The sequence below is a fragment of the Rhododendron vialii genome, chromosome 5a (assembly GCF_030253575.1).
Source record: "Rhododendron vialii isolate Sample 1 chromosome 5a, ASM3025357v1".
Classification (NCBI taxonomy): Eukaryota; Viridiplantae; Streptophyta; class Magnoliopsida; order Ericales; family Ericaceae; genus Rhododendron; species Rhododendron vialii.
Window position 1 is genome coordinate 40,902,196 of NC_080561.1, and position 23,848 is coordinate 40,926,043.

The window sequence follows — 23,848 nt, forward strand, 5'->3', positions numbered from 1 at the left end:
CTAGTAACATGATGCGCTCGACAAAGTTCAATGTTAAAAACATATTCATGACCGGCCCCAATTGATTAGGAGTTAAGTTCGGTTTAGTTTTGTTTGATTTATCACGCCACCGGGCAATGACAGATCTACCAATGGTCATATGGGGGCCATGGCCATCCCGTTGTTTCATTTTTTTTTTTTTAATATATAGGACAACATGGTTGCCCCCCAAGTGGTGGCAGACACTGGAAACAATCCTTGTCTTCAATCTCACGTGACTCAATAAAACAAAACACACGGATGGTCCCCACCACTAAAATACTAACAAAAATCCTGGTTCCATCGACGACTTTAAGGATCTAAAGGAGCGTCGCATTCCATTTTGATACATGGTTGAGGTAACGCATTGAGAAACTTTTATTTTTTCACCTTCTAGTTGTTTTTTGTTTGTTAAGAGTACTTAGATATTGTATTTTGTATTTAGCTTTATTTAGACGTTTAAATCCTTTAGATTTCTGAACCTTGAAATTTTAAAATCTTGTTGTTCGTAGTTCGGCCCCTGCATTAAAGAAATCCTAGTTTCGTCCCTGCCACCGGGGCCAACGGCAGTTCGGCAGCTATACCATTCGATTCGGTATTCGAAGGCAGAAAATCTATATATTCAATAAAACAACTAGAACAAGATAGACGATCAATTATGCAAATAATTTTTCAAATTCTCAAAAACCAGGCAACCCAGGGTGAAGATCATGTACAAGTTTTTTCTTTTACAACTTGGTACCAGGATTCTGGCTAATGGACCGATGAATCCAGGCCAGGCACCAATTCCACCATGCACTAGCAGTGTCCAATTAAAGCTGGGCAAAATACGTATCAACTATCCCAACACAAGAACTTATAGCACACAGATCAAAGTCAAACCCCAATTAAAACACAGGCTCGAAAATATAATAGTCGATGTTATCTACATCAAGTGTCAACATATATTGCATATTCGAAAGAAAGTACTTTAAGCCTCAAACATGGAACACTGCAACGTAGTAACAAATAGGGTTCTTAAATCCAGTTTCCAAAAGAGACTACTTTAAGCATAATTAAGCAACCGAAACCAAAATAAAGCTTTCAAAACAGCAACTCACAAGTCACACCAGTTTTTTTTTTTTATCCAAGTCACACTAGTTGATTCCGCAAAATTATACGCTTTCTTTTTCTCGTTCCACTTGTTGAGCACGATTTCATTGGCTTTCATGACTGGAAGTAGGGTCCCCGAATACAAATAAACACAAGATCCATGTGAAACCTGACCAAAATAAAGATCCATAATTTCCCGGGTCTTTGTATCAGATGAAAAGAGCTTTATCTCTCCAGGAAGATTATGCCCAGTCACTAGCAATTCACCATTTTTCAAACCTCCCACAACTGTAATTTTACTATATTCCCCATTTCCCACATCACTTGCAATCCTCGGAAAAGACTCGACTTTAACTTGGTGAGTCCAAGAACTCTCGATTTCATTCAACACCCACACATCGAAGCCCCTTTCTTCAGGAGAAACAACCAAAGCAAGCTTATCATTTAACTCCATACATTGCAAGTTAGCTCCACACCAAGTCCTATCCAAACACACCGGCGTTCTTATTCTTCCGAACACCTCATTACCCATGTCAAAGGACATAACAACAACAACAACTTGATCATTCTGTACTGCAGTTGCTGGCCAATAGAAAACTCCATTCAAGAGTGCTGAAGTAGAAGAACTTGTAAATCGCACGATGGTATCATACCCCCCGTATTCATTCATCTCCCCAAAGAACAAAGAAAACTTGGTAACATCAATTTCCGTCCAAGTATCGGTGCTCATCACATAAAGATCAGCTCGGATATCGTTTCTCCTGGTAGAACTAGTATAAGACACAATCCTAATCAACTTGTAATCATTGGCACTGTAATGGAAGCCAAATCCAAAACTAACCTGCCTAACATATAGCATATTCTCGTCATCCCAATCACAATCCCATTTGGCACCCGGAATTTCCCGAAACTGTCTGGTGGTGGAGGGATTGCACAGGATCAAGGGATATCCCAAGGGAGATAGACTTATGCGAACCAAACCATTACAGATACCCACGATTGAGAAATCATTTACCCCAATACAATCGTAAATCCTCCCATTCAAAAAAGGGAAATCAAGATTGATAGGGCCGTTACTAAGCCCATCATTGGAAAGTAAAGATATTTGATGGGTTTCCGTTTCACAATTGTAACTGGTTACTAGGAGAGAGCTGGAGTTACCCAGCAATGGCAGACCAAGACGCCAATGAAGGAGTAAAACTTGAAAGGCAGGATGGCATCCAAATTCGCTTCCACCCTTGTTTCTGCTAGGACCCTTATCTTTTTTATTTCAAGCCCGGTTCCTTACCACCCTATCAAAAGACCATACCACCATGTACCACCGCTTCCCCTAGAGCCGCTCTACCCAGCCATCACCGTCTCTCCTCCTTTCCCCTTTGGAAACCGAACTCCCCACCAAATATCGGTCTACTCAAATTAGATTCAATTCAGTTATACTAATGATATAAGACCTGGTCTTGTATTCACTAGGTACTAACAAGTTTCATCGTCCTTTCATTATTTAAATTTTTGGATGTATTCGCATAAGAGTGATCTTTTCCTCGTTAGATTCTGGTAGTGAGTAGAGTATAAACAAACATGACAGGAATTTCTGATTGAAAGTCGTCCAAATTTGGGTTTATCAACAAAGATGTTTGATTCCCCTTGCTGGAGCACGGATTACACTGCATTTTATGCTGATAGACATTCTTCAGCACTACACTTTTTTCCTCAAGAATGTTGTTTTGTTATTCAGAGGGTCAAAGAACACTTGCACTCATTTCCAGCAGTTACAGAACAGACTAAGCAAAAATGACAGTAACAAGCATCCAGAGGGAAGTAGTGGACATGTATCCCATACCCTTATTTAGGTGTTAAATATGCGATACGGGTAAGTGATTTACTTAGAAGGGCACACTTTCACATCGTAATATATTTTTACAGGCTAGATTGCTGAAATAACACGGCATCATAGCCACTAGCATTGACAATGAAGTTAAACTGACGCATATTGATTATGCTTGAACTAAATCTTCTCTTTTGTTTCACGAATTTCAGTGCACCGTGATCTGACTGCACCCTTGTCCCATTATTTCATTTACGCCAGCCTAAATTCCTAGTTCCTACTTAACCGGCAATCAACACAGCAGCGATTGTAGCAACGTCTGCATCATCGAAGCCCCATTCACATAAATTCTGTGATTTCTAGTTCCTACAAGAAATGCAGTGACCGTTTTGTCTTTTGTAGCCACCAAAGCTACAGAATTTAGAATTTACTAATAAAAAAACCCTCATCAAAAACTGATGATGGTGCAGCCTCATGTACCAATATACCTTCATATCCATGACAAACAAAGAGAAAAAAAAAGACTTGCACATTCGTACTCCAAAAAATAGCAATGGGTGCACCAACACCAAAACATTAGCCTCACCTGATGATACATCGGTTGAAAGTTGAAACATAGGCTCGGAAATATGCTGGAGCATATATATCAAGCATCCTCAGCTTGGAACATGGGGTCAGCATCTGAGGTTTTCAAAGTCTTGGTAAAGATATCTGCGGAACCTCACGTGATTAATGCAACATTTTCTTTATTGTAACTCTTTGAATAATTTTTTGGTCGATTGACTTGAAAATAAGTATAATTAATTTTCTCATTTTATGTCTTTGGACTGGCATTTGGGTTCAAATACTATAGAGAGAAGTGTGACTCTCATTGTGGTTGGTTGGAATGAGAAAATGGTTTTGAACCTCGTCGTCCCATATAGACAAAGTAATTATCTGGCCAAATCCATGTTAGTAGCAATCTCATTACTTCATCCTTTAACTAGTACACTCTACTCAATCTTGCTCTTTACTTTTTCATTCAACTTTTAATCACCCATGCTTTGGACAAAGAACTGTGTGATTGATTGGGAATTTCGGGGTGTTATGGCCTTAGTAAAATTCATAGCGCTGGCCGGGAAGAGGTAGAAGAGCAACCAAGAAATTTACAAACTCACAATGCCTTTTTCTGTTCCAAGCGACAAAGCATGAGACAAGACTAAGCAGTAGTAGTACCACAACTTCAGAAGGTTTTAGCTCCTCTTCCCCACAGCTTGTAGTAGTATGATTAACTCAAGGAAGTAGTAGGACACGCCCCCAATCGTGGCATACTGCAGCTTTTCAGGACCTTCGACGCCAAAAAAATCATCGTCTTTAGAGCGTGTGAATCCTCCGGCCAACCATCCCAAGTTACTGTATCCTCCTTCGTGCAGTTTCGAAACCGCCATCATAGACCTGTTTGAGCAACAGCATAGGCATCAGAAAATTTTCTACATGTTTCAGTTCGGATGAACACCAATGCAACAATCTCAACATTATAAACACAAAAGGAATAACTATAACTCCATAGCTAGGAAAACACAGAAGAGAATTCTGCCTTCTGTAATGGCATACATGAGCTTGAGTGAAAATAGCAATATGATCTGAAGACGACCAAACAAGAGCTTGGTGCCTTTAGCAACACCAGTTTTTTTTTTTTTGGTAAGTTAATTCTTATTGAAGAAAAAATACCAAAAAACAAAAAGGCCAATGGTATAAACTTGAGAGCATAACCACACAAACTGCCGGAATTGAACATACCAACAACTGAAACCATACATAAAAAAGTCCACAACAAACACCAGAACTAAGACCCAAAGTCTAACTTCCAACATCTAGGAATTTGCTATACATACCCCTATGGTCTCCAAGCAGCCATACTATTCCTCAGGCCCTAACAATTCTGGATAAACCCCTTTAGCATCAATCCCAAAATTCTGCTATTTCTCTCTCCCGATATGTGATCGATGAACTGAACAGGGACTGGGGGAGCCTTTGCCACCCCGCATGTACTCAGAAGATAGTCGTAAGTAATGAATGTAGGTACATTGCAAACTATCTTCGTAACGAAGCATGTTACTATGGCCTCCCCTATTGACCCACTGTTATGTGTCAACTAACTCGTTTTAATCTCTATTTATTCTAGAATTTAAGTTCATTTTACAGAGTACAAGGATGCATTTGCAAATCCAAACAACTCTTCAAAAGGAAAATCCCAATTCTTGGAAGGAAGAACTTATTTGTTTGCTTTGCTTTTGGAGTTTGGAAAAATGCTCAGTTGAATTATTGTATAATAAAAAATGAAATGAAGAGGCACAATGAAATGATCAAAAGGGGGAAGCATAAATGAACACACAAATACAGGAGAGCATCTGGAGTGAGCAAGAACGAGATTGGCAGCTCCTTCCCCTTTAAAAAATCCAATCGTCTGCATCTTTTCGCTCTAACGCCACCTCCATCCATTGCAAGGATTCAGAAATGCACATCTAAATCCATTATACTCCTAGACGTATACATTCACATATACCAGTTCCTGTTTGCTTGCAGATTTCTAGGAGTTTACAGTTGGAATTGCAACAAAAGCCAATAACAGTGAAAGCACATCAAGGAATTATGTTTCATCAAAGTGAACTCTCGTGTTTCTGACCCAGTTTACAAGAATAAGAACACCAACCAACCGGCGGCCCAAACCAAGAACCACAGATTACTTTTGAATCATGTATACCTTTTTGAATCATGTATACCTGAAAATCAAAACATATATATGTCAATGAAATCTTCATGCATGGAACTCATGGAATCACTTCATACCACCTTCTTGTGCCTCTCTTATTCTTTAACAATCCTTATAATGTTTAAAGGGATTGCCTCTTTTAGTCTCCTGCCAATTCGGACAAGAAAAACTTAGTAAAAAACAAATCAAACATATTTGTTGCATCACATGCGCCTCAGGCGCAATTCGAGTGCGCCCCAGGCGCATTTAAGTTGCACCCGAGCGCATCCTCATTTTCTCTCTTCTTGTAAAAAAAAAATTGTGCCCCGGGCACATCCTTATTTCTCGATCTCATTTCATAACGTGCCTCGGGCGCATTTGAATTGCTCCTCGGGAGCATTCACTTTTTTCTCTTTTGATGTAATGAACCCCTCAATTTCATGCCAACATGCTCAAAAGTGCAAAAAACTTTTAACTGTGAACTCCATTATTCTAGATCAAAAAGATAATTAAATAAACAGAAACTCCAGAGGTCATGGTTTCTTGTATTAACCCATATTTATTTGTCTATGAGACAAATCTTGAACAAAAAATTTGGACCTCGAGGCACTTTCAAAATGAAACAAAACAATATAATTTCTACGTATGACATCCATGGGCTTATAGATTTCTAGCATTTGAGGGTGTGATTGATCTCCAGAAGCAAAACCATGGATCAATCATTTGGCTTCAACACAGCTCAACCCCGGCTTCTTCGTCAAATCGTTGTCGTTCATACATCTCTCTGTAGTTCTTCAACAGAGTTCAACTCCATCCCACCTCTCAACAACAGCTTGAACAGTACTAAAAGTGTAATAGTTAGCATTACCGGGTTCCAAATCCAAGAGCCTTTTTGCTGCATCTTTCCCCAATTTTTCGGTTCCCATGAATTTCTCTCTCCATGTCCCCGCACTTTGCATAAATATCCAACAATGAAGTTTGGAGAACACCGTGATAAAGTACATTTTGAATAGCAAAACCATGCAATTTTTCGCCTTGAAAACTATTACCATTCTCCCCAGAAACTGAAAATACTCAAGTTTAATGTGTCATTGCTAGGCCTTACTTCATATTGCATTTTGTTGATGCACTTGTCAACTTCCATGATATCCTGTCTTGAAATGCACTGAAAGGGCTTACTGAAATTTATCAACTGCCTCGAAGCTTCATTGTAGCTGTTAAGAATGTCCAGAATTTGGTGTTGATTTGGCTCTGCTTCTCCTATAAATCTCACTCTGCAATGGTGTTGTTTTGAAGGCTACATACAACGGGAGTAGTAGCTTAATAGAGCTTGGTTTGAACCTCTAAAGAACTTCAAAAAGTGAAGGCTTTACTCTCCCTCTTTTCTTCTGTATTTTTTTGTTCATATTAATTATGTATGTAAAAGGAAAACCAGAAGTTCACACAAAAACATATCTTCAAGAGTTCTGAAAGCGATCATTTCCTTTCTAAGAACCTAAATCTCTAGCAAAAACCAGTAACACGCAAAATAGTTGACAATTGCCCGAATTTAAACATATGAGTAGCAAGAAATTTCTCAGAGGAGTTTTAATCAAGCCGAACATGAGCCGAACATGCAAAATAGTTCAAGCTGAAAACAATCATTTTCCTTTCTAAGAACCTAAATGTCAAGCAAAAACCAGTAATACACAAAGTCGTTGACAATTGCCTCAATATAAACATGCAATGGACAAAGATCATCAACAGATTACGGTAAAATTCAAGTGACCATGAAATCTCTCATATAAACAAAACACAATTGTGGGATTTACCCAAAAAACAAAAACACAATTGTGGTGAAATCTATACAAAATCAAAATTAGCTTATTGGTTATCAGTTAGGGTTGAAGGATGGAAGATTAAGAATCCAGAAGGTCCTCCATCTTCCTCTCCTGCTGAACAACTTCACCGAAGGGGACGATCGTCCCTTTGTCGGAGTGATTTGTTCTTTGGTATGATGGGTTTGATACAGTGTGGGCAAATCCATTTTCATAAGAACAAATCCACTTTGATCATCTCCGATCATGTATCAATCAGCATTCGGTTCAATTGATCCTTGACATTTTGTGTCTTCTTGAAAAGCTCAACAGCTTGGACAATTTCGATCATGGAGATGAGTTGAAAAGAGATCACAATTTGACGAATTCCCGCTGCAGTTCCTATAATGCACCCTTGCGACGTCGGAATAAAAGCAGGCGACGTCGTTTCTGTCGAAATGGGTTTGATACAGTGTGGCCAAGTTTATTTTCACAGAAAAATTTTCACAATTATCGTCTCGATCGTATGTAAATCAGTATTCAATTCCAATGATATTTATCGAGGTTTATAGCCTTCAAAATATCTGAAACATGAACAGTTGTGATCACGAAAAAAAATCAGAATGACCTCACAATTTATCAAATTCTCGTTTTCAACTGACTTCTCAGGCTGAAGATGCGAAGTAGTAATGAGTTTGGGCGACGCCGTTTTAGGCAGAGGCTCGCGTCTGTCACCCACGAGTTTCTAATGAGCTCGAGGACGTGCTAACCCCAACACCAGACGTCGTCCCCATTTGATTTCCCCCGAGAGAGATATATATATATATATCTCTCTCTCTCTCTCTCTCTAATGAGCTCGACGACGTGCTAACCCAACACCAGAAGTCGTCTCCCTTTGATTTCCCCCAAGATATCTCTCTCTCTCTCTCTCTCTCTCTCTACATCATTGTATTTCACTGAATCTTCGTTCGCATACGGGCGTCAATCCTCTACAACCTGAATGCCTCATATTATCAGGTATGCAAAAGCGATTTCATGATTTCGTGTTACCTAATGTAATTTAGGACGATCTGCTTGGTTTTTTTTTTTGGGTTGTGATTTTTGTTGAAAAGTACAACAAGCCCATGGATCAAGGTAATATAGACTGCGATAGGAAGGTGTTATGAGCAGCTAAGTAAGAAATTGCAGAGAAACAATAGTGAAAGAGAAGAGTGAAAACAGAAGAGAAATTAATAGAAGCGGAGAAGAAAGAGACGGTCTGTTGTTATTAATCAAGAAACATTACAGGGGAACTCTCGTCCCAATTCTCAACATTACAATTCAATGTTATGGAGGTATGGAGGAGGATTTGGATCGGAACGAACAAGGTGTTCCCTCAACTATAGCGAGTTTTGCTATGTCGAACGAATTGGTCTTTCAGGCATTTAGTTTGATGGAAGGTGTCTATTGACTTAACCATTCAAGATAGGTGCAATAATAGTAGTCATGCAGTGTGCTCGTCAAATGAAGAGTTTCGGGGTTGTGTGGTGGTGGTCTCGGACTAGGCATAAGATAGTTCTTAGCTTTGTTAGGAATTTGATGCCGTTGTCCTTGTCCTATTAATCTTTGTAACAACTTCAGAGATTAATGAAATTTCTTTTGCCATTCAAAAAAAAAATGAATAGTGTCGGGCATGGGAGATTTCTTTTGTTTATGGGAGTCCAGAGGTGAGTAACAAAGAGGAAGTTTGGGATCACATTCATGGTATAAGTGCTGGGATTCATAGGCCTTGGTCTTGTATTTGAGTCAATGTGGACATCTGAGGAGGAATGTAGGGATATTATCCAGCAACAGTGGTCCATTCAAAGCTCTGGATAAAACACAACAAAATTAGCCCAGAAGTTGAGGAAGTGCTAGGTCAAGTTGAGGGCTTGGCATAAGGAGAAGTTTCAAGGTATGGAGAGCAAGAAGAGATGCTTAAATTGCGCATTGCCGAGATTCAAACAGTCCACGCTCAGGAGAATTGAGAAGAGGAAGAAAACCTCATCAACTCCTCAAACCTCCTTTGGGAGAAAGAGGAGTTATATTGGCACCAAAGGTCACGTCACGGCGTAATTACCTCAGATTTGGTGATAATAATCCGAGATTCTTCCATACAAATTTGCTTATCCGTGTCAATTACTCAGCTATGATTTTGAGCTTGACTTGGCATACGCCTCTTGAAATAAAGCATGTCTATGATTGCCTATCATGTGTAGCATGGCTCAACTTTGGCTCTGTTTGGAACTCATAGAAAAAAAGGAAAGAAAAGAAAGGAAAATGAGAGAAAAATGGGAGGAAAAATTTACTATTCACTACAATTGCAATTTTAATTTTCTTCACTCTTTCTCTTCCAACCAAACAATGGACGGGAAATTTTTTTAATTTTCTTTTCTTTCCCTTTCCTTTCCATGGGCTCCAAACTGATCCTAAGTTTGAAGTAGCCCGAAGTTCCAATAACTTGCTGATTTAAAGTTTACCCGAGTCTCAAACTTCTCTTGGTTTACACAATCTGTCATCTAAGTCTATGGTCTTTATCTTGTCGTTTAGTCTTTGTTGTAAGAAGTAGTTGTAAATCTTTCCTTAGTTATGTTTTTGAAATCATTGAACATTGTCCCTACCGCTACTGAATGATTGATGATTTACTGTTGCCTTTTAATTGAACTTGTTCTTTTGGTTTGGATTTGTTACATTTGATGTCTTTGGCATATTTGCAGTTCATGGAGACGGTTTGCGTATTGGGGAACAGATACTCAGAAGTGATTGCACTCCAAGACATTGCAACGTATGGTGCGCTTTGTGTGCTTGCAAGTTTTGACAGAACAAAGCTGAAGGCAACTATACCATGTCTATTACTATTGCATAGTTCCTATGTAATATTGTAGTGTGAGCCGCACTTTTCAAAAAACTATCAAAATTATGATAGTATATATTTATGCTCCTAGTATTTGCTTCGGTGGATAAGTTCCTATTTCGTGGACAATGCTAACAAAATGATATCTGTCCATAGCTATTTAATTTCCTCCAGTACTTCAGGATTTGCATCGTTGTGAACTTTCTTGTAATTTGTTTGTAAAAAACCAAAATTGTCGTAAAGAAATAGGAAAGATCAAGAGAGGAAAAAAAACTAGGAATTAGACTGCCAATGGACTGAGAGAGAAACACCTCGCAGTCGAATTGGTTAAAATTTTCCACCTCACTTCAGTCTCGAACACGCCAAAAAGAGAGAGATTATTCCTAGGAATAAAAGAACAAACCTCCCTAGCTTCGTTTTAAGGGATCATCTAGACCCTTTTTTATTTTTTGTAAAAGAGGAACAACTCTGCAGCCAAGCTACTATTGGACCCGACTGCACAATCCAAACCTCGGGAGAGACTAGCACAGTAACCCACCACCAAGGCCCCCCACTTAAATCATGGTTTGCCTTCAGGGAGAATCGAACCCTGCTATGTTGCAAGCGCATGTTCGCCCTTATCATGTTGACAACCCATGGGTGGGTATCATCTAGACCCCTTATACTTCCACAAGCATCATTTAACCTTGGAGGCCTTCCTACTCCGAAGAAACAACGTGCCCAACAGAAGTGAGAACATCTTCACAGAAACCAGAATCATCCCCAATGGGAAAAAGTCGTTAACCGATTTATCCAAATTCATGGGGCAGACTTTTGGCTTTCTGATTAGAAATAGTTGCTTTATCAGTTTTAATCTTTAGGTGGCAGTTATATTTATCCTTGGTGATACCTACCACCAAATTTGGCTTCTAATGTTGTTAGTGGAGTTGCTTGGTTTTTTTTTTTTTACTAATGGTTCCAAATGCTATAGTTATTAGTTACAAAAGCTGTTTTTTCCCATCAGCTTAATTTTTTGTGATGAAGGATTAGGCTCTATGGGAAAGTGGAAGCCTACTGCAGTTGTGTGGAGGTGAGTGGGGGAGTATGATAAACCAAGTAGGATTTGAACCTGGTGATTCTGGGATACAAGATTGGTAGAGAGAGGTCGACATCAAGACAAAGGAAGGTTCTGGTGGTGATGAGAGCCTCTAGCCTAGGGGTAGGAGGAGTTCGGTATGTTGGAGGAAACAGAGGTAGGACATTCATGAATGCTTTTATTTGGCATGTGTTTGGGTTGTTTAGAGGGCAGCTTGAAGCCTCTGCCAGGCCCGACTTTTGTAATCAAAGAACGGTAGTAATACAGCGAACTTCGTTTTGGAATTCACCTATGTTCCAGAATTTGTAAATTTAGTGGGAAGTTGGCATACTTTCATACTTCCTGTCCGGTCGCATACCTTCTTGGCGGCAGAATGTTGGGATGATGGGGTTAATGCATAGAAAAAGATGGTGGATGTTTCGTAAGATGTCTATTATTGTCTACCCTTTTTCAACATTGAAATACTTTTCAAATTTTGGTTTATTGGTAAATTGGTTTATCTCAATCATTCAGAGCTGTTTAATAGTTTTGGCTTTGTAAGAGTGCTAACTGCAGAGATTAGTCCTTCACCTTATCTTATACAGTTTTGGAACTGATAATTGTTGTTTGCGAGTTTAAAGTTTACCTGGAAATACGTTTCTTCCTGCATAACTGTGTAGTTTTATTGATACACCATATTACGTTATCTCAGTTTATTTGAGGTTGCTTATTTCTCATTGTTTTTCATTTTCCTGTTTATTTGATTGTGTTTACACATATCGATAAAGGAAGATAAACATAAGAAAGAGGTAACACTATTTTCTATCAACCGTATCCATCCGGACTATTCATCTTTCAAGATGCGGAAAGAGGAGAAAAATGAGCAAACCACGGATTCCAGTCCAAATGAAGGACACTTCCATAAATAGAGATCTATAGCAAGAAAACCTAGTTAAATCAACAAACAAGTCCATTTTGGTTTTGGATGCTGCACTATGTGATGCTTTTTTCAAGGAAACCATCAAAAAAGGTTCAACTTACCCAACTGAAATTTGTAAGAAGGATTCAGGGCCTACGTCTATTAGCCAAATGCAAGCGCATCACAGAGTCACTGGAGGAAATGAGTTAGTTGTCCGCAAAGGTGCTCTGAAGACCATTCAGTTAATGACAAAGGGAATCGAACCCTGCTATGTTACAAGTGCATATTCACCTTTACCATGTTGATAACCCATGGGTGGATATCATCTAGACCCCTATACTTCCACAAGCGTCATTTAACCTTGGAGGCGCAATTGAACGAGTGCGCATCCTCATTTTCACTCTTTTTGTTATGTGACTCAGGCGCAATTGAACGGGTGCAATTTTGTTCACTCTCCTTAAAAGAGGATGAACATTGCCCTCCTTCCTATTAGTTGAAATAGTGTGGATCCCACCAAAAAGTGATATCATGCTTACTATGCAATACACTTTTTGGTAAGCATAACATCACTTTGTGGTGGGATCCACACCATTCCAACTAACACACCGTTCCAACTAACACACCATTCCAACTAATAAGAAGGAGGGTAATGTTCACGCTCTTAAGTGGAGGGTGAACAAAACTCAACTCCAATTGAACAATCCCCGGACGCATCCTTATTTTCTCTCATTTCATAAGGCGCATTTGAATTGCTCCTCGGAAGCATTCACTTTTTTCTCTTTTGATGTAATAAACCATTGAATTCCATGCCAACTTCCAGTGGCTCATAGATTTCAAGAATTTGAAGGTGCGATTGATTTCCAAAAACAAACCCATGGATCGATCATTAGGCTTCAACACAGCTCCACCTCGGCTTCTTCATCAAATTGTTATCGTTCATACTAATTAGTGTAGTAGCCAGCATTTTAATGTTTCAAATCTAAGAGCCATTTTGCTACATATATTCCCCCCATTTTTGCTTCCCATGAACTCTACATGCTGCCAATAATGCTCCCAAAATCCTACCACATGGAAAAGTCACTAGTTTCATAATCATACCAAATGTCCACTCCCAGACCGGCCCAACAAATCCTCATGGCATAAAAGACTCTACAGCCTTCAGTTAGAAGGCCAGAATGGCTACAAGCAGATAATAAGCTCAAGATCGAAGGTCATACTATTCGGCTCCATACCTTCTCCCACCATTTGACGAAAAAATTGCAGGGCTTCAAAACCTAGCCCATGTGCTCCACAGCCCTTGATCATTGATTTCCGTGTCACGAGTTTTCTATTTATCACCATCACAACATAGTCTAGCATAAGAAATGCTTCCACATCATGCGTACATGTTTAGGATAAGCATGGATAAACTGAGATGATTTGGGATTATCAGTAAAACTGAAACTGATTTAACAATCCTTATAAGGTTCGGAAACTACGGGGTCCATGATCTTCTACACAACTTGCAAAGCATTGAAGAACAAATTATGAATCATGTATACCCGAGAATCAAAGCGTATGTCAATGAAATCTTCATGGATGGAACTCATGGAATCACTTTGTACGGGCTTCTTGTCCCCCTCTTATGCTTTTACAATCCTTATAATGTTCAAAGGATTGCCTTTTTTTAGTCGCCTGGCAATTCAAACTAGAAAAACTCAGTAAGAAACAAATTTAAAACATTTGCTGCATCACATGCGCCCCAGGCGCAATGTGCCCCCGGCGCATTTAAGTTGCGCCCGGGCGCATCCACATTTTCTCTCTTTTTGTAATGTGTCTAGGGTGCGTCCTATTTTCTCTCATTTCCTAATGCGCCTGAGGGGCATTTGGATCGCTCCTCGGGAGCATTCACTTTTTTAATTCTCTTTCGATGTAATGAACCACTGAATTCCAAGCCAACATGCTCGAAAGTGACAAAATGTTTTGAAATCGGAGAGAGGTCATGCAGGCAATGGTTGTGGCAAAATAGTTGCAGAGTCAGACAATGGTTGATGCAATATTTATTGCTTTCAGCTGGGGAAATCAAAAGTCACGATCCAACATGACAATTGGCAAACAATACCTTAAGTGCAGTTAACATGATCTTGAAAACTTTAAGGTCAGCAAAAACATGATCTTGAAAACTTCTATAGTTACCATACATTTATGTATTACCAAGTTTCAGATTTTCAGTGAAAAGAAACAAAAGGCTTAAAAAGCATCAAATGTAAACAACAAATTAAACATTACCAAGTGTAATAGCAAGCATTATTGGGTTCCAAATCCAAGAGCCTTCAGCTGCATATTCCCTGGCCTATTTTTTTGTTCCTATTGAAGTCTACAGGCTGCCAATAGCGCTCCCCAAATACTACCTCAAAGAAAAGCCACTATTTTTTTTGTTCCTATTGAACTCTATAGGCTACCAATAGCGCTCCCCAAATACTACCTCAAAAAAAAGCCACTAGTTTCAGAACAGCTTGAACAATACTAAGTATGAAGCTCAAATCGTTGTCGTTCATGCATTTTCTTCTTGCTTACTGATAGGTGCGTAAATATGCCTATTTACGCCTCCTAACTTAGGTTTGTTATGTCCGTTTAGTGCGCTACTTGGAGTTTGATATTTGTTAATTATGTTTCAGGACTTTTTGCGCCGATGAATAACATTTGGAGCTAAAGCACAAAATCGAATTTTATTTCGTGTCAAAATAAAGCCGATCATCAAATTAATTAAAGCTCGAAGCGGCAATGACTATATGGCGTGGACTGGTCTTATTTTGGTCAAAACCCATTGTGACCCAATCATGATTGGCTGGAAATTGGTGAATTGAGAAGTGGGCCCACTAATTAGAATTTGGAATGAATGGACGAAAGGCAAAATCTCGGCTCCTGATGACTTCAGTGGAGCACTATATAAAGAAGTAAAGAAAGGGTTTGAGGGATCCTTTTCCCACGGAGAAACAAAACAACGGGGGCTGCCATCCTATATTTTCCCACGGCAGAAACAAGAGAACGGGGGCTGCCATTGGATATCAGATTTCCCACGACAGAAACAGAACGGGGCTGCCTTCAAGCTTCTTTTCCACGCGGACCACGCACGAACAAAGAGCACGGCAATTCGACGACGCCACGGTGCTCACGGCTGAAACAGGAAAGGACGAAAGGCTTTGGGGTTTAATCCCTTACTGTTATTTCAATGGAGTCTTACACATGCATGATTATTTGTTCTAACTCCATGAGTGGCTAAATCCCTTGATTAGGGTGATGAGGAGGTCTCTCCAAGTAGCGTAGTTGTTAGATTTCTAGGGTTTTATATTCGACTGGATTGTATGACTTGGTCAATTCATAACTTTTTATGAGAGTTTATATTTTTTCTGATATTCGAATGTGTTTATATCCATGGTTTCAAGCACTGTCATACAATGATTTTGAATGTTTCGAGATAGGCTTTGAGATAGATTATACGACGTGAGACGGATCGTGCCGTGGTTAAATCCAATGAGACGATCCGTGCCATGTTGAGATAACATATACGGAGTACGAATCTTGATTATATTTTTTGGGGATTATCGATAGGAATTGCTACCCTACGGTGATCTGGTTGAATGTTGAATGTGAACCCTAGGTTTCGAAATAAATGCGTTACACGGGGAGACTGAATCGGAAACCCTAGTCCTTTCTCTCATTTGTTTCAAAATCCTTTAATTGCTTTCTAGTTTAATTTTAGTTTAAGTAAATCCAAATCAAAATCCAACTTCTTTTAGTTTCAGAATTAAATTAGAAATTAATTGAAAGTACCGTAACTTAGCTTTTTACTCCCTGCGGACGATCCTGGACTTAACCACTATTCTTCGGAATACTAGTTAATTCCTTGGTTTTATAAATTATATTTTTGGTACGAAAACGACAGACCACTTACTACTGGTAAAAGTGTGATTAGTGTACGTATGATCTGTTTTCGAACATCTTGGCCGCATCTTATTACTCCTGGCAGAATGTTTTGACATCTGGCCGCTATTTTTTAAAGTGTGGTTACGGAACAAGCGTTTTAGTGTATGATCTGTTTTCGGATATGTTGGCCGCGTCATATTATACTTTGCCGCATCGTATTACTCTTGGCGGCTTTTTTTGACACTTGGCCGCTTCAAATTACTCTTGGCCGCTTCTTATTACTTCTGGCCGCTTGTTTTGACACTTGGCCGCGTCTTATTACTCTTGGCCGCTTTTTTGACACTCGGCCGCTTCAAATTACTCTTGGCCGCTTTTTTGACACTCGGCCGCTTGTTATTACTCTTAGCCGCGTTTTATTACACTTGACCGCTTCTTATTACATTTGGCCGCGTTTTATTACACTTGGACGCTTGTTATTTCACATGGCCGCGATTTTCTGAAAGCGGGACTAGTATACCCGTCATCGTGGCCGGAGCGTGGGGCTTCTAATGAGGAATTTGGGTTTTGAAGCGGGCCTCTAGGACTTAGTGGACTGTATTGAGCTTACCAGTTGGCCCACCTCATTTTAAGCCGAAACCCATTGAAAATATCTGAACGACAAAAAACTCTTACGAAATTTTCAATTGGCCCAAAATAAGTATTTTCCTGGCTCACTTTTGCGGATTTTATACTTTTACAATAATAATGCTTTCCTATTTTTTTTTATTCAATTTTCTTTCTCGTAAATTTTGCGTCAAAGTTTTTTATGGATTATTGGATCGTTTCGACAAGAGAAATCGAAGAACCACAAAATTATGACCCAAAGTCAAATATTATTTTTAAAAAGCCAAGAAAAGTCCGAAAAGTTTGAATATTGTTTGGCCTTTTTTTGGATTTTTCCAAAAATAATTGAGGTTGGGTCATAATTTTCCACTCTCCGACTCATCTCGTCGAGACGAATCAATAGTTCACAAAAATTTGACATTCAAAGAATGTGTGGTTGTGAGTATATCTGTAGACCAACTGCCATCAATAGTTACCCCCAAATCCGCCTTTCTATCCTCTGTAGAAAGCCTTCAATTCGCAAAATAGCCATCAACAAGAATATAGACCATCTGGGGACATGCTTGTAGCACCAAACCACAGGCAACAAACGCATCTCAGGTCGCTTAGTGACATCAAGTTGATGAAATGGAACTTGTAAAGCCTCCACCGTTGTTATCTTCTAGCCATACAGCAAAGTTCTTTGAAGGCGGGCACTTTTTCCATTAAGCCTGTGTATATTTTTTTTATCACCAAATCATCCCCATTAAGCCTGTGTTTGGATCTTGTATTTGTGCAAAGATTTGAAGAGGGAACAGGAAAAGAGGGAAAAGAAATAACAAGTTTCATACATCCCTTCCGTTGTCTTCTCCTTCCAAAGATAATTCCATGAGTCCAAAATCCAAACACAACTTAAGTTTCTCATTTCTGTTTTCCACATTATACTTTAGGGTTTAGGCGGTTTCCATATCAAGCAGTAAACATGATCTTGAAAACTTTAAGGTCAGCAAAAACATGATCTTGAAAACTTCTATAGTTACCATACATGTATGTTTTACCAAGTTTAAGATTTTCAGTGAAAAGAAACAAAAGGCTTAAAAAGCATCAAATGTAAACAACTTGAACATTACCAAGTGTAATAGCAAGCATTATTGGGTTCCAAATCCAAGAGCCTTCAGCTGCATATTCCCTGGCCTATTTTTTTCTTTCTATTGAACTCTACAGGCTGCCAATAGCTCTCCCCAAATACTACCTCATAGAAAAGCCACTAGTTTAAGAGCTAGCCATACCGAAAGCCTCGTTGAGCTTACCAGACCGACTCAACAAATCCACGATACAAGTGTAGATCACGTTCCATTCCGAATCTGCATTTCATGGCATAAATGATTCTACAGCCTTCACTTAGAAGGAAGGCCAAGAGTGGCTACAAGTAGATAATATGCTCAAGAAGGTCAATACTATTCTGCTCCAGTCCTTGTTCCACCATTTGACAAACAATTTGTATGGCTTTGAAACCTAGCCCACGGCCTCCACAGCCCTCCATAACCGATGTCCATGTCACGAGTTCTCTATTTATCATCGTATCAGCCACAGTTTCAAGCTGCCAATATTAGTACACACAACGATGAGGCATTTAAAGATGAGATATCAACCACAAAACTCATCAAAAGAAGGGGGAAAAAAAAAAAGATATCAGCTACAGGTTCTAGACTTCCATTGCCCATTTGCCGGAACAGTTCTATGGCATTCTTAAAATGGAGGGCAATTTGTGTATGATTCTGAAACTAGTGGTGCTATTCTTAAAGGGAATTTGTGTAAAAAAATTTAGCTGCTTTATCCATGTACCCGCACTTTGCATAAAATCCAAGGAATGAAGTTTGGAGAACACTGTGATAAAGTCAATTTTCAATAGCAAAACCATGCAATTTTTGCCTTGAAAACAATTACCATTCTCCCCAAAAGCTGAAAATACTTCGTAAGGGCTTCTTGTGTATCTCTTATGCTTTAACAATCCTTATAATGTTTAAAGGATTGCCTTTTTTTAGTCTCCCACCAATTCTGACTAGAAAAAGTGAGGTGAAAAAACAAATTAAAAATATTTGCTGCATCACATGAGCCTCAGGCGCAATTCGAGTGCGCCCCAGGCGTATTTAAGTTGCGCTCGGGCGCATTCACATTTTCTCTCTTTTTGTAATGTGCCTCAGGCGCAATTTGAATTGCTACACGGGAGCATTCACTATTTTCTCTTTTGATGTAATGAACCACTAAATTCCATGCCAACATGGTTAAAAGTGCAAAATCTAACTGTGAACTCCATAATTCTGCATCAACAAAAAAAAACTCCGGAGGTCATTGGTTCTAGTGTTAGCCCGTATTTATTTATATATGAGACAAATCTTGAACAAAAAATTTGGGCCTTGAGACACTTTAAAAAGGAAACAGAATAATTTCAGTCCTACTTATAACATCCACAGCTGGGCTAATAGATTTCTGGCATTTGAGGGTGTGATCGATCTCCATAGGCAAGACCATGGATCAAACCTTCGGCTTCAACGCAGCTCCACCTCGGCTTCTTCAGTAAATCATCGTCATTCATACACCTCCGTAGTTCTTCGACTCCATTACACCTCTCAACAACAGCTTGATCAATACAAAGTATGAAGCTTAAATCGTCGTCGTTCATGCGTTTTCTTCTTGCTTACTACTGGTAAAAGAGTGATTAGTGTACGTATGATCTGTTTTCGAACATCTTGGCCGCATCTTATTACTCCTGGAAGCTTGTTTTGACATCTGGGCGCTATTTTTTAAAGCATGGTTACGGAATACGTGTTTTAGTGTATGATCTCTTTTCGGACATCTTGGCCGCGTCATATTATACTTGGCCGCATTGTATTACTCTTGGCCGCTTTTTTTGACACTTGGCCGCATCTTATTACACTTGGCCGCTTCAAAATACTCTTGACCGCTTCTTATAACTTCTGGCTGCTTGTTTTGACACTTGGCTGCTTGTTATTACTCTTGGCCGCTTCTTATTACTTTTGGCTGCTTGTTTTGACACTTGGCCGCTTGTTATTACTATTGGCTGCAACTTATTACACTTGGCCGCTTGAAATTACTATTGGCCGCTTGTTTTGACACTTAGCCGCTTGTTATTACTCTTGGTCGCGTCTTATTACACTTTGCCGCTTCAAATTACTCTTGGCCGCTTCTTATTACTTCTGGCCGCTTGTTTTGACACTTGACCGCTTGTTATTACTCTTGGCCACTTCTTATAACTTCTGGCTGCTTGTTTTGACAATTGGCCGCTTGATATTACTCTTGGCCGCGTTTTATTACTCTTGGCCGCTTCAAATTACTCTTGGCCGCTTCATATTACTTTTGGCCGCTTGTTTTGACACTTGGCCGCTTGTTATTACTCTTCACCGCGACTTATTACACTTGGCCGCTTCTTATTACTCTTGGCCGCTATTTTTGACACTTGGCCGCTTGTTATTACCCTTAACCGCATTTTGTTACACTTGGCCTCTTCTTATTACACTTGGCCGCTTTTTATTACACTTGGACGCTTGTTTTGTCACTTGGCCGCGATTTTTTGAAAGCGAGACCAGTATACCCGTCATCATGGCCGGTGCGTGGGGCTTCTAATGAGGAATTTGGGTTTTTAAGCGGGCCTCTAGGACTTATTGGACTACATTGAGCTTACCAGCTGGCCCACTTCATTTTAAGCTGAAACCCATTGAAAAAATCTCAACAAAAAAAAACTTTTATGAATCTTTTAGTTGGCCCAAAATAAGTATTTTACTGGCTCTCTTTTGCGGATTTTATACCCTTACAATAATAATGTTTTCCTAAATTTTTTTATTCAATTTTCTTTCGCGTTAGTATTGCGTCAAAGTTTTTTATGGATTCTGGGATCGTTTTGACAAGAAAATCGAAGAACCAAAAAATTATGACCCAAACTCAAATATTATTTTTAAAAAGACAAGAAAAAGTCCAAAAAGTTTGAAAATTGTTTGGCCTTTTTTTGGATTTTTCCAAAAATAATTGAGTTTGGGTCATAATTTTTCACTCTCTGACTCATCTTGTCGAGACAAATCAATAATCCGCCTTTCTATCCTTTGTAGAAAGCCTTCGCAAAATAGCCATCAACAAGAATATAGACCATCTAGGGACATGCTTGTAGCACCAAACCACCGGCCACAAAGGCATCTCAGGTCTCTTAGTGACATCAAGTTGATGAAATGGAACTTGTAAAGCCTCCACTGTTGTTATCTTCTAGCCATACAGCAAAGTTCTTTGAAGGCGGGCACTTTTTCCATTAAGCCTGTGTATATTTTTTTTATCACCAAATCATCCCCATTAAGCCTGTGTTTGGATCTTGTATTTGTGCAAAGATTTGAAGAGGGAACAGGAAAAGAGGGAAAAGAAATAACAAGTTTCATACATCCCTTCCGTTGTCTTCTCCTTCCAAAGATAATTCCGTGAGTCCAAAATCCGAATAAAACTTAAGTTAAATCCAAACACAACTTAAGTTTCTCATTTCTGTTTTCCACATTATACTTTAGGGTCTAGGCGGTTTCCTCATCAAGCAGTAAACATGATCTTGACCCCAAAACTTTAAGGTCAGCAAAAACATGATATTGAAAACTTCTATAGTTACCATACATGTACGTTTTACCAAGTTTCAAATTTTCAGTGAAAACAAACAAAAGGCTCCAAAAGCATCAAATGTAAACAACAACTTGAACATTACCAAGTGTAATAGCAAGCATTATTGGGTTTTAAATCCAAGAGCCTTCAGCTACATATTCCCTGGCCTATTTTTTTGTTCCTATTGAACTCTACAGGATGCCAATACCTCTCCCCAAATACTACCATATAGAAAAGCCACTAGTTTAAGAACCATACCGAAAGCCTCGTTGAGCTTCCCAGACCAACTCAACAAATCCACGATACAAGTGTAATGATTTAGATCGCGTTCCATTCCGAATATGCATTTCATGGCATAAAAGACTCTACAGCCTTCACTTAGAAGGAAGGCCAGGAGCGGCTACAAGTAGATAATATGCTCAAGAAGGTCAACACTATTCTGCTCCAGTCCTTTTTCCACCATTTGACAAACAATTTATAGGGCTTCGAAATCTAGCCCACGGGCTCCACAGCCCTCATTAACCGATGTCCATGTCACGAGTTCACTATTTATCATCCTATCAGCCACAGTTTCAAGCCGCCAATAATAGTATACACAACAATGAGGCATTTAAAGATGAGATATCAGCCACAGAACTCATCAAAAGATGGGGAAAAAAAAAGATATCAGCCACAGGTTCTAGACTTCCATTCCATTGCCCATTTACCGGAACAGTTCTATGGCATTCTCAAAATGGAGGGCATATTGAGTATGATTCTGAAACTAACGGTGCTTTTCTTAAAAAGAATTTGTGTAAACAATTTGAGCTGTTCTATCCATGTACCCGCACTTTGCATAAAAATCCAAGGAATCAAGTTAGGAGAACACTGTGATAAAGTCCATTTTCAGTAGCAAAACCATGCAATTTTTCCCTTGAAAATGATTACCATTCTCCCGAAAAGCCGAAAATACTTCGTAAGGGCTTCTTGTGTATATCTTATGCTTTAACAATCCTTATAATGTTTAAAGGATTGCCCTTTTTTTAGTCTACCATTCGGACTAGAAAATTGAGGTGAAAAAACAAATTAAAAATATTTGCTGCATCACACGAGCCTCAGGCGCAATTCGAGTGCGCCCCAGGCGTATTTAAGTTGCTCCCGGGCGCATCCACATTTTCTCTCTTCTTGTAATGTGCCTCAGGCGCAATTTGAATCGCTACACGGGAGCATTCACTATTTTCTCTTTTGATGTAATGAACCACTGAATTCCATGCCAACATGTTCAAAAGTGCAAAAATCTAACTGTGAACTCCATAATTCTGCATCAACAAAAAAAAAAACTCCAGAGGTCATTGGTTCTAGTGTTAGCCCATACTTATTTATATATGAGACAAATCTTGAACAAAAAATTTGGGCCTCGAGACACTTTCAAAAGGAAACAAAATAATTTCAGTCCTACATATGACATCCACGGCTGGGCTAATAGATTTCTGGCATTTAAGGGTGTGATCGATCTCCAGAAGCAAAACCATGGATCAAACCTTCGGCTTCAGCGCAGCTCCGCCCCGGCTACTTTAGTAAATCATTGTCGTTCATACACCTCTGTAGTTCTTCAACTCCATACACCTCTCAACAACAGCTTGAACAATACTAAGTACAAAGCTCAAATCGTTGTCGTTCTTGCGTTTTCTTCTTGCTTACTATTGGTAAAAGCGTGATCAGTTACGTATGATCTGTTTTCGGACATCTTGGCCGCATTTTATTACTCCTGGTCGCATGTTTTGACATCTGGCCGCTATTTTTTAAAGCGTGGTTACGGAACATGCATGTTAGTGTATGATCTGTTTTCGGACATTTTGGCCGCTTTTTTTGACACTTGGCCGCTTGTTATTACTCTTGGACGCGTCTTATTACACTTGGCCGCTTCAAATTACTCTTGGCCGCTTCTTATTACTCGGGCCGCTTGTTTTGACACTTGGCCGCTTGTTATTACTCTTGGCCGCGTCTTATTACATTTGGCCGCTTCTTATTACTCCTGGCCGGTTGTTTTGACACTTGGCCGCTTGTTATTACTCTTAGCCGCGTTTTATTACACTTGGCCGCTTGTTATTACACTTGGACGCTTGATTTGTCACTTGGCCGCGATTTTCTGAAAGCGGGACTAGTATACCCGTCATCGTGGCTGGAGTGTGGGGCTTCTAATGAGGAATTTGGGTTTTGAAGCGGACCTCCAGGACTTGGTGGACTGTATTGAGCTCACCAGCTGCCCCACCTCATTTTAAGCCGAAACCCATTGAAAAAATCTCAACGAAAAAAAACTTTTAAGAATCTTTCAGTTGGCCCAAAATAAGTATTTTCCTGGCTCTCTTTTACGGATTTTATACTTTACAATAATAATGTTTTCCTTTTTTTTTTTTATTCAAT

General features: G+C 39.3%; 2 protein-coding genes and 1 long non-coding RNA gene across 3 annotated transcripts in view; 1 reads left to right on the plus strand and 2 right to left on the minus strand.

The window, feature by feature from the left end:
• Window positions 1–988: 988 nt before the first annotated feature.
• On the minus strand, window positions 989–2,780 carry LOC131327946 (F-box protein At3g07870-like). Its single transcript, XM_058361065.1, has 3 exons — window positions 2,689–2,780; window positions 1,154–2,261; window positions 989–1,009 (listed from the first exon to the last, which is right to left on the minus strand). The coding sequence occupies exons 1-3, from the start codon at window positions 2,778–2,780 to the stop codon at window positions 989–991; spliced, it is 1,221 nt and encodes a 406-aa protein (XP_058217048.1).
• Window positions 2,781–3,932: 1,152 nt separating this feature from the next.
• The window catches only part of LOC131326011 (rhodanese-like domain-containing protein 10), a 36,957-nt gene continuing 17,041 nt past the window's right edge, over window positions 3,933–23,848 (minus strand). Inside the window, exon 2 of the mRNA XM_058358554.1 lies at window positions 3,933–4,369. Coding sequence (XP_058214537.1) covers window positions 4,168–4,369 — 202 coding nt within the window. The 3' untranslated portion in view covers window positions 3,933–4,167. The remainder of the gene's footprint in view (window positions 4,370–23,848) is intronic.
• On the plus strand, window positions 8,269–10,510 carry LOC131326014 (uncharacterized). Its single transcript, XR_009199896.1, has 2 exons — window positions 8,269–8,479; window positions 10,198–10,510. It is a non-coding gene; the product is annotated as an uncharacterized LOC131326014 (long non-coding RNA).